General features: G+C 33.5%; 1 protein-coding gene across 10 annotated transcripts in view; it reads left to right on the forward strand.

Moving 5' to 3' along the window:
- LARP1B (La ribonucleoprotein 1B) overlaps positions 1 to 9,336 on the forward strand; it is a 127,800-nt gene extending 118,464 nt beyond the window's left edge. For 8 of the 10 annotated variants that reach the window (XM_078069215.1, XM_078069216.1, XM_078069217.1 and 5 more), the window contains 5 exons: positions 553 to 713; positions 1,068 to 1,212; positions 5,531 to 5,640; positions 6,363 to 6,490; positions 8,063 to 9,336. In XM_078069215.1, the coding sequence (XP_077925341.1) occupies positions 553 to 713; positions 1,068 to 1,212; positions 5,531 to 5,640; positions 6,363 to 6,490; positions 8,063 to 8,308 (790 nt within the window). In that variant the 3' untranslated portion in view covers positions 8,309 to 9,336. The remainder of the gene's footprint in view (positions 1 to 552; positions 714 to 1,067; positions 1,213 to 5,530; positions 5,641 to 6,362; positions 6,491 to 8,062) is intronic. The other 2 variants (XR_013446453.1, XM_078069212.1) reach the window with 2 other exon arrangements.
- Positions 9,337 to 11,380: the final 2,044 nt, after the last annotated feature.

The following is an 11,380-nucleotide window of genomic DNA, read 5'->3' on the forward strand; positions in this document are numbered from 1 at the left end:
AAAAACAAGGAGACCGGTTAGTTTGAGTAAAAGAGGAAGAAAGCCTATATTTGAATAATGGAGTGCAGACAAAAAGGAGAAGACCAATTTCGGAGATTTTTCAGAAGTGGAATTGATGTACAGAATTGCAAGTATGTCTTTGGACTCATGAAATTATTGCCTTTGTGCCAGATTTTATTTCTTATTTCCATTTATCCAATTTACATCATTTACTTAATTACTCATGAAAATTGAAAATTTTTCCAGTACCATAAGAAACTAAACTAATAATGATCTGGAAGAGGAATAAGCTAGCTATTCAATTACTTACTGCTTCTACTTACTGCTTTAGTTTGGGAATTTATAACCATGTTCTTTATCATCTTCTGAATATACCTGTGTGTTAAACATAAATAGCAATTCATATATAGTTCTTTATGTCATTAGTTTAGTTTTAGGAACTACTGTCTTTTCCAGTGTTCAGACTCAATAACAAACAAATAGCACAAATTGTTTAAACACTTGGTTCTTGATATTTCAGTTTGAAGGCTTTTTTCCCCCCTCCTCAAACAGCAGTTCAAATGCTTCACCTTCAGAAGGTGCACCACTAGTAGGAAGTTATGGATATACTCCTCATTCATTTCCAAAGTTCCAGCACCCTTCTCATGAACTTTTGAAGGAAAATGGCTTTACCCAACAAGTGTACCACAAGTATCGTCGAAGATGTCTAAGTGGTAAGATGCTTGTCCTTTATGTAGCTATGTTTAAAACTAAAATATAATATTAAAAAATGTGACATTTAGTATCAGGTTAAGATATCCTTTTATTTTGTTATAATTACCTTAAGTATTCATGTGTTTTGTAGCTTAGATACATCAAGAAATAAAGTTTAGCATATTCTTGTTACTATTGACGAATGCTTAAATTTGAGCAATGAGTCAGAAAATGGATTAATATTTGTCCCTTATTTAGAAGAAACCCAAATACATTTTGGAGATTAATATTTTAAGTTATGTAAAATGTCTGCTGTTTTGACTTTAGTAAGTTTCTTTAACAAAAAAATGTTTTATTATTTCAACTTTTTCCAGAGAGAAAACGCTTGGGAATTGGCCAGTCCCAAGAAATGAATACCCTCTTTCGTTTCTGGTCCTTTTTCCTCAGAGATCACTTCAATAAAAAAATGTATGAGGAATTTAGACAACTTGCTTGGGAAGATGCAAAAGAAAATTACAGGTCAAATATTTTATACATTTTTACAGTTAAGGGGTTTTCAAAAAAATAATATAAAAACTAGTACTGAAGTAGCCCAGTTTTGAACTATGAAAGTAGTTCAACAACATAACTGGAGAGAGGGCTGTATTAGTTTCCTATTGCTGCATTGCAGATTATCCCAAAACTCAGAAGACTAAACAACAAACATTTATTAGTTTACAGTTTCTAAGGGTCAAGACCCTAGGAACAGCTTAGCTGGGTGGTTCTGACTTAGATGTCTCATGTGCAGGCAAGGTATTTTACTAGGCTGCAGTCTCTGAAGACTCGACTCAGGCTGGAGGATTCTCTTCAAGCTTATTCACATGGCTGTTGGCTGGAAGCTTTAGTTCTTCACCACATAGGCCTCCCATTAGGCATTAAACAACATGACTTCATTCAGAGGAAATGATCTAAGAAAGATGGAGAACTTCCAAGATGGAAACCTTGGTGTCTTGTATAACCTGTGCTTGAAAGTAACATACCATCACTTCTGCCATGTTGTAAACACAGACCAACCCTTGTACCATACCTGGTAGGAGGAGACTACCCAAGATTGTGAATACCAGGAGGTAGGATCATTTGGAGTCATCTTAGGGGCTGGCACAAAGGCCAAATGAAATTTGAAAGAACCACTAGAGACTTCCCTTGCATAGGCATACACATCCCCAAATTGATAAATACTTAGAGCTAAACTAGTTGTTAAGATACCTTGAGCCAAGAAAAAATAAAGCCCCTCATGATGTGTCCAGACTCATCTATCAGATCTCATTTTTTTCCTACTAGCGCTCTAATTCTCTAGGCAACAGTGGTACAGAACGTGTTCTCTGAATGACACAAGCTCTAGCCTTTAGGTGTCTATATATATTCTCTTCTTCCTCCCTCTTCTTTGCTAACTCATTCTTTTCATCCAGGTAGACCTTGTTTTCTTGGGAAATGTTCAGGATAAGTTTTTTTTTTTAAGATTTTATTTATTTGAGAGAGAATGAGAGAGAGAGAGAAAGCACATGAGAGGGGGGAGGGTCAGAGGGAGAAGCAGACTACCTGCCGAGCAGGGAGCCCGATGCGGGACTCGATCCAGGGACTCCAGGATCATGACCTGAGCCGAAGGCAGTCGCTTAACCAACTGAGTCACCCAGGCGCCCCTGGATAAGTTTTGAGAGTGTCTTTAGGGTGGAGTTGAGACCAGACTAAGAGGGTGAGAAGGAACATGAGATAGGCTCATGCAAACTGTTTATTCCTGGAAAATGGTAGGAGGAAGAAGAGATGGAAAGAAGAAATAAAGATAATTTTACACTTACTGTTTACTCAGATTTACCATTCTTCAAATTCTATTTGTAAATCTTAAATAAGAATATATTGTTAATCAGTTATTATGATCTTTGAAAGGAATACAAGATGCTGCAAATAAATTTTTCTAGAAAAAAATTACATTTGCCCTGACTTCTATAAAAATAAAGACTATTTAGTTTTCATCCAGAATCTTTATCTTGATCAGGAATGACAGATACATAGTATGTTTACCTCTGTTTCTCTCTCTTCTGTTATTACTGACATCTCTAATCAGTCCCAGCACTGTTTAATGTTGTTCTTGAATTCAGATTTATAGTCTTATCAAAATTTTAACAGCTACTGCCAGTTTACCAGAGTTGGCACAAAAGGCAAAATTTGCTATTTCTGATTTTGATGTTCTCATTCAAGCTATGGTGTGCTACCCATTAGTGGATTGTGAAGTCAGTTTAGTAATTTGAAAAATATCAGACTGTACTGAACATAGTAAAGCTAAATTTTTTCACAGTTTCACATACATACATGCAAATTTAAGAATTGTTTGCAAAACTTATATATGCTTTTATGTACACATATTATATTTGTGAGTGTTATGTTGACTTGGTCACCAGATAAAGTATTTTTCTTACTCTTGTACTTAGAAAAGTTTGAAAGTCGTTTTTATAATTAATCTCAGCATATTTTGCTCTTTCTGCAAACAGTTTGTTCTTCAGGACTTTCGAATAACTTTTCTGATATGCCCATGACTATCCAAGTCTAGGTTGGGAGTTCTTCTGTGTTCCTACAGTTGTCTGTGTATGTTTCTATTAGTTTTTTTTTTTTTTAAAGATTTTATTTATTTATTTGACAGAGACACAGCGAGAGAGGGAACACAAGCAGTGGGAGTGGGAGTGGGAGAGGGAAAAGCAGACTTCCCGCCGAGCAGGGAGCCCGATGCTGGGCTCGATCCCAGGACCCCGGGATCATGACCTGAGTCGAAGGCAGATGCTTAACGACTGAGCCACCCAGGCGTCCCTCTAGTAGCTTTTTAACACATAATTTTGGGTCTGTTTTTGCAGTGTTCATGACTAGCCTGGATTAGCTTTCCTTAGGAAATATCACACAGTGGTTAAGCATCTGAAGGCTTTGAAATCAGACCAAAATTTGAATCCCAGCCTATTAATTACTGTGAGCTTGGCAAGTTATTATTCCCAGTAAGCTTTAGGTTCTTTATATATAAAGTAGGGGAAATTATGGTAGATACCCTCATAGGGTTATTGTGAAAATTAAACAAAACAGAACATGTAAAGGTCTTAACATATGATACACAGTAAGTGCTCAATAAATTGTTACTGTTATTAGAAGATCAATACTAAATCTACCCATTGACTAAATTTATCCATTGACTAAAGATGGTTTCAAGAAGGAAGGAGAGAAATAACCTTTATATTATGTGTCTTCAACATGCCAGCTCTGGTCTAAGTGCTATACAAATATTATGTCATCTATTCTTAAAAAGTAGGATATGGTTATCCCCATTTTTAGGATATAATTACAGGCCTAAAATTCAAATATAGTTCTTTCTGCTTCTCAGCCTTTATGTTTTCCATTCATCTAAGCTGTCTCATAATGAGGGGTAAATGAATATAAATAACAACTGAGAGGCCGGCCATTTGCCGCTGCTCTTCACTCCAGCAGTTATGCTGCTTAGTTGGGTTGTTATTAATGTCATCCTTTTGGTCTTTGGATTTGGTTTACTAAAAAATAAGACTAAAAATCCAAATATTGTAGTAGTCTATTGGCCTTTACCAATATAAACTAATATATAACTAATATCAAAATAATATCCCGTGAAAGAAGTATCAAGGCGGATTTGTCATTTCTGAGATGGTGGTTCTTTAGTCCTTAGTCCGCTTAGCCTTCAGTCATACAAGCTCAAAGAATAGCATCACTTACGGCTACCAAAGCAAAGAGTTCAGGTCAGTGTGTGGGTGTATTAGTTGGTAGTCCCACATTTCTCTTGGTGGCTTGCCAAGAAACCTATTTATTCTTCTGGACAGACCATCACTTTCCATCTTGAAAATAAGCCAGTTACAAAAGACACACACACACACACACACACACACACACCCCTTCTTGTGAATAAAAGCTAGGCAAAATTATGTTACTAGTAATGAAGAAATTGTAGTCTTTATTCCACTAAGGCACTCAGAACAACTTAAGGATTCTAACTGAGGAATCTTTTAATTGTGACATGTTTTAGTTGAGTAAGCTAGACATGGTCCTTTTACTGCTGCCTTGTTGACTTTGTTCATTCTCATGGGTTCTACTCATCACCATTAATTAAAGGTTGAGCCCATGTAGTTTGCTAATCCACTGTCCAAAATTTGTCTTGGGTTCTCTAGGTAGTTATAGAAGAATACAAGGAAATTTGTTTTCTGATTTATGTAGTGATTACAATTATTTTAGCAAAATATCTTTTATGAAATGTACTTTATAACTGAAGCAGGGAAGATCTGTTAGGAGCCATTTAATTAGGTTTGTCATTTCTAGTTGAATGGGTCAACCACACATAGGGTCTAGGGCACAAAAGTATAGTCTTTCTCTCTCTTGAGTAAAGATTGTGTTCAAAAGTATTTAAAACCATGCACTATTATAAACCTCGGTTTGGAAAAAATTGAAAACATTCCCAATGTCACTAAATCTTTTGACAATTTCTTCAGAAATACCAAGGAGAGATCCTCTGTCTGTCCAAAGGAGCCACACTGTAGTTGCCCATAGGCTGCCTCATTCTGCAGGTTCCCGGTATACTTCCATGAGGTGCTATGGCTGAGTGAACAAAAATAGCAAAGCCATCTATGGATTACTAAATAACCACTTCAGCTAAAAAAAACCTGCATCCTAAAAATTACATACATTTAAGCCTTTGTTTTTTTTGCTTGGGGTTATTTGTGTCCTGTTTGCTTCTATCTATGAGATGTTTGCATTGTCATAGTAAAATTTTTATTATAAACCTTTTATTTCCTTTCTACAGGTACGGATTAGAATGTCTGTTCAGGTTTTATAGTTATGGGCTGGAAAAAAAATTCAGACAAGAAATTTTTAAGGATTTCCAAGAAGAAACCAAAAAAGACTACGAATCTGGTAAAACAAAACAAAACAAAACCCAATAATCTTATTCTATTTGGAAATTGTAAACCTGAGTCAATAAATAGGGAAGGAATTCATAACTATTTTCTTCAGAATAGGCCATTTAAGACCTTCAGGCCACTATTACGGTTCTTGATGAAGGATGGGGCACCATATAGTAAGAAGGTCATCCCTGTGAGGTGTTGGAAAATAACCACGCCCAAGAGTTTCCTTTATGGAGTAGTATTTTGCCATTTTTCCCTTGACAAACATGAAGATGATACTCACTGATATTACATTACATGAAAATTCTTTGTAACATCAGCAGGTATGCTTGGAAAGATGGAATAGCACAGTAGGTAACAGTGCAAGCTTTGGGCTAGATCCATACATAGGTCTGAATCCCATTTTCACCACTTGGTAGCTGTATGACCTTGGTTAAGTTACATAACTTTGTTAGCCTTAGTTTACTTATCAGTAATATACACAAGAGCACCCGTATTACAGGTTTGTATATGGTTCAAATTAGTTTAATATATAAAAACCACTTAATACCTGTTATATAACAAATGCTTACTAAATGTTAGCTGCCATTATTATTACAATGTCTTATTCTCAAAATCTAGGGAAAGTATATGCTGGAAGATAAATGGTCAATTGCTGATAGGATCATGTTTAATATGAATCATTTTTTAAATTCTGTATAATTAATTGTGAATATTTTTCTTTGTTATTAGGTCAGCTATATGGGTTAGAAAAGTTTTGGGCTTATCTAAAATATTCTCAATCTAAGACGCAGTCTATTGACCCAAAACTTCAGAAATACCTCTGTAGCTTTAAGAGGTTGGAAGACTTCCGCATTGACGTAAGTTTTAAGTCCTTTCTTCTGTAGTCTTTTTATTACCTTCATATTTTGAGCTTTCAGTGACTTTCTTAACTTTAATTTTACAATTTTTATTTTTTTAACTTTTTATTTTGAAATGGTAATTTTCTAGTTTTGAAATCAAACTTTAAAACAGGTGCAAAAATAGTATAAAGAATTCCCATATTCCCAAATGTTAACATCTTATGTAACCACAGTGCAATTGTCAGTTCACTTTAATTTTGGTATGCCCCTATAATTAAACATTTTATAGATTTAGTAACTTTTATGTAGGTATGTTACTAATTTCTCACTAACAGTTCTAAAATTTTTCACTTTCTATGTACTTTTATTCTGTACTTTTCATAATATGTGCTGATATAACATGAATTTAAGTTTCCCCACATAATAAAATTAAGACAAGAATGTTATGTACATATATAGAGACAGGAGAGTAAGCCTTAATTTGATTTCAAGAGGAAAAGGAAAGCATTAAAAAAAAAGAATGGGATGAAAATAAGATAAAGGACAAGGGGGAAAAAAAGAAAGAAGAATCAAAAGAACAGAAAAGAGGTGAAAGGAATGCTAGGTCCATCTCTGCTTAGTATTGTAATTTGTTTGTCTTATATTTTGTGTAAATAGGTTTGATGGCTCAGGGACAGAATTAATAGAAGTGCCTGTCTGTGGAATTAAGATGTTTCTAGAGTGGCCTAGCCAGTTCTATAGCAAGGACATCCTTGCTCTATAATAGTGACTTTTGTCCTATCTGAGCAGAAACTAAGAATTCAGGCCTCCGCTTTTAAATACAGTGGAAGATTGGAGAAGGAGGTTATGGTCTTAACTTGTCTCCAAATGAAAATATTAGTCTGGTGGTGTATAGTTCTGGGCTCCCAAATCTTTGTAACTGGAAAGGCCTTAAAAGCTGACTTGTTTAGTGCAGAATACCGTTTCACTGCCTACCCCCTCCTTGCTTGTAGTCTGAGGGGATTTGGGAGCTTAATGGATATTTATGTTTGAAAATGTTTAAAATTAGTACCATCAGTAATGCTCTCCAGTTTCCTTATCCTAGAAGTCCTAGATAAACCTTCAGACTCGCTAAAGATTATTTGATTTGGTATCTCTTTTTTCTCCCTGCTGCTTTCATTTATCTGTTAAACATTATCATTCAAACAAGCCTAGGATAGGAGTTTAGGGTTGGAAGGGACTAGAGTTATAAATGCTTTGCAGTTGACAGAAGTTGAAAAAAGAAGGAAAATAGGCTCTTTGAAACATTTTCTTGGAGGCAGGGAACCCAGCCTTATATTTATGCCCCGCAATGTAGTTCAAGTCCTAAAACGTATAAGAATCTTAATAAATATATGTTGAGTGAAAGAATGAACGAGTACTGATAGGCTGATTTAGTCAAGGAGGAAATTTAAGTTTAATACCTTAAATTGCTGGTAAGTTTTTGTTATACTAATAAAATCTACTGAAATGCCAACATAGTTTCCTTCTTTGTTGAAAAAGTCTGACTGTAGATTATGAAGGGAGAAAAAAAAGTAAAATTGTCACTATATTGTCTTTCATAATTTGCAGCCCCCTATTAGTGAGGAATTTGGAAGAAAAAGACATTCATCTACTTCTGGTGAGGACAGTAGTCGTCATAGACTTCCATCTAATTCCTCTAAAAAGCCACCAAATGCTGCTAAGCCTACATCTGCTAATCAGCTTCAGGTCCCAATAAACTGTCCCAGAAGGAATACTTCACAGGAGTCCAGTGACAATTCACACCAGGACAGTGCTGCCTCAGTCTCAACAGATGGTGAAATGCCTGAGAAATAGACTCTTATGAAAGTTGTTTGCCCTTGAAATCGACATTTACATCAGTATTTATTTGGGAAAAATCTTCTGATGTTTAATTGTGATAATCACAAAAAAGAAAAAGGAAGAAAAGTGGTAGCATTTTTTTCTAACAAGATAAATTCTAAAAACATTTTCCCTGATGTCATGAGCAAGGATAGTTTTGGTGACCTTTTGTAGAGATCCTCTAGTAACGTATTTTGGTCTCAGTATTTCTTTTTCAAAGCAATTGTTTACAAGAACAGCATTCCTTAAATATATACAAAAACAATACAAGGAATGCCTAACATTTCAGCTCATACTTCTTAAAGAAGATATAGTATGTTGTATTCATCTCTTCTATAGAGCTTTCCTAAAGAATCCAATTACCCTGTTATCAATTCATATTTGAACTTATCAAAAACAAAGGAAGATTACGTATGTATTTTTTAAATTTAAAAAAAGAATATAAAATGATAATTTGCTTTTCTTTTAGACATATAGTTTAAGGAAACTTCTTTTTTTAACCAAAGTATAATTATATTGCAGTCAAATTGAAGTATAAAATATGTGCACTTTGGATGCTGGGTTTTGCTTTTTTTTCCTGTAGTCATACCTCATGATTTCCATAGTTATTGTTGTGCTGGTGTGGAGTGTTCTGAATTGGCATCAGCTGGTTACATATTAGAAGAGATTTACTTTTTGTGACTCTATAATAAACCTGCACAAGTAATTGAAAACTTGGTTGAGATTGGTTGGAATATTGTTCTAAATCAATTAAATCTTGCACTGTTTTGAATGCATCTGCTGTTTGTATATCTGCAGGTGGGTATGTCACAGGCAGTCAGATTATCTTCAATTTAAAAGAAGTACTTAGTTTTTCCTTTTTGTTTCTTTTAGTTTTGTTTTATGCTCATGTTTTCAAGAGTTATAGCAAATTGATTTCTAATTTTTATTGCTCTTGCAACTGATGTAAATGATAGTTTCAGTTTTTGTGGGTATTAAAAAAATAAAGCACTTATTCTAAATTATTGGAATTGATTTTTAATTATTTTGTTTAGAATATAGTTGAAAAGCTATAATATCAAATTCTGCTAGTAGAAGACCATTATATTTTGTGAATGAAGTTTCAGTTATAAACTTATCCATTTTTATTTACCACATACATTTTCTTGGCAGAGCAGCTAGTTTAATACACTAAATTATTATTTTCTTTTTGATGTCTTGTTCTTATAGAGTGACAACATTGTAATACCTATAATCTTTGGATAAGTTGGCTATTCATCAGGAACTAAGAGATTTTCATTAGTTATTACCCATGCATAAGTGATAATCTGCAGTTTTATATTTAGTATTTGGGGGTCATTTTGATGTGTTAATTTTAGGAAACAGTCAAATTTGAATACTCAGAAAATACATTTTACTTAGAGATGTTGTAAAGAGAATGCAAAACAACTAAGGGATTAGAATAATACATTTCTAAATGTTTTCTTAAGTGGATATGTAGTTCTGGCTTCTCACTGAGAAATTTCCAGATCATACTCATTAGCTTTAAGGAGGTCTCTTGAAATGATCTAAAAAATTTTCTCGGTATCCTTTTTGTATTGAACACATACATCTGAAACCTGTATTTAAGATTATTTCTATTCACCTAAATATTCAAGTGTAAATTTGATTGGAAAATTGTATATTTTATATGAAAATACAGTAATCAAGAGTTTCGTGATGTGTAATTAGAAATTTTATCATTATTTTGGTTATAAAAGTAATACATGTAATTGGGAAATTCAGAAAAGCACAAAGAAGAAAATAAAGTACCTTTTTAAAAAAGAAAAAACCAAAATCGGTATCATGCTATACATCTGTTGTTATAACCTGCTTTTTCCACATCTTAGAGGTGAGCATTTATTGATGTCATTATTTCTACACCATGACTTTTACAAGTTACATAAAATACCAGCGTATACTTCACGTCGCATCATATTTTACATTTATCTGATCTCCTGTTGTTGAACTTTCGCATGTGATGAGGTTTGAGCTGTTATAAACAACAACTTAATCACATCCCTACAGATGAATCTTTGTGTATATATCAAATTGGAGTTTCAGGGAAGTTCACATTTATGAAAGACTGACCTTAGTACAGTAATGGTTTTTGTCGTAAAAGGGAAAATCTTTGAATTTCTTTCAGTTATCAAAAACAGCTACTAAGATAGGTCTTATATAAAAGCAAAGTGGTGCAACAAGAACTTGAGGAAAGTGGGGGGGATACTTCTCTTTATGCCATTTCAGCTTATTAAAGTTTTCTTAAGAACACACTACTTTCAGATAGCAGGGGAAACCTGTACTTCGAGTATAAATTCCCAGTAGTTGAAATTCTAGGTAAACATGTATTCCCATTTAACATACTCTAGAATGGTTGCACAGTTTATATTTCACCAACAGCATCTGCTTTCCTACATCCTCACCAACACTGGTTATTATAAATCTTTCTCTTTGATAGATTGAGAAACAAAAAATATTATTTTAATGAGTTTACTAATGAGTGGTAATTTTTATTCTTTATAAACTACATTATTTGTAGATGGCTTGATCATATCCCTTATGTCTTCCTTTTGTTATTATCTTTTTCTGATTGATTTATATAGCTTTTTTACTTATCAAGAACATTAACCTTTTGCTTTCTAATTTTGTTTCTGCTAGTTTGACATGGTATGTATATTTTTTGATAAATTTTTAAAAATTTACTCCTTAAATTTTAAATGTAAAATTCAAGCAAATAAAAGCATTGTTATTTAATGAAAATAAATCAAATAGCCCTACCCAAAATTTATGTAAGTCCCTAGAGACCTTAGATGCTTCCTTATGATTTTGCAGTTTTCCATTTTATAAGTAAAAAAACGTTAATATTATTTAAATCCAAACTACTTATTTTTTTAAGAAATAGGCGAGGCCATATTTAGAATTCTTTATACTAAAGTAATTATGAGGAATAAAGTTATGCTTTAAAATCGATATTTTAGTTTTGAAATAGATTTTATGTTTTAAACTTGTTTTGCCAGTTTGGGACTCCAC

The sequence above is a fragment of the Halichoerus grypus genome, chromosome 3, assembly GCF_964656455.1.
Source record: "Halichoerus grypus chromosome 3, mHalGry1.hap1.1, whole genome shotgun sequence".
NCBI lineage: Eukaryota > Metazoa > Chordata > Mammalia > Carnivora > Phocidae > Halichoerus > Halichoerus grypus.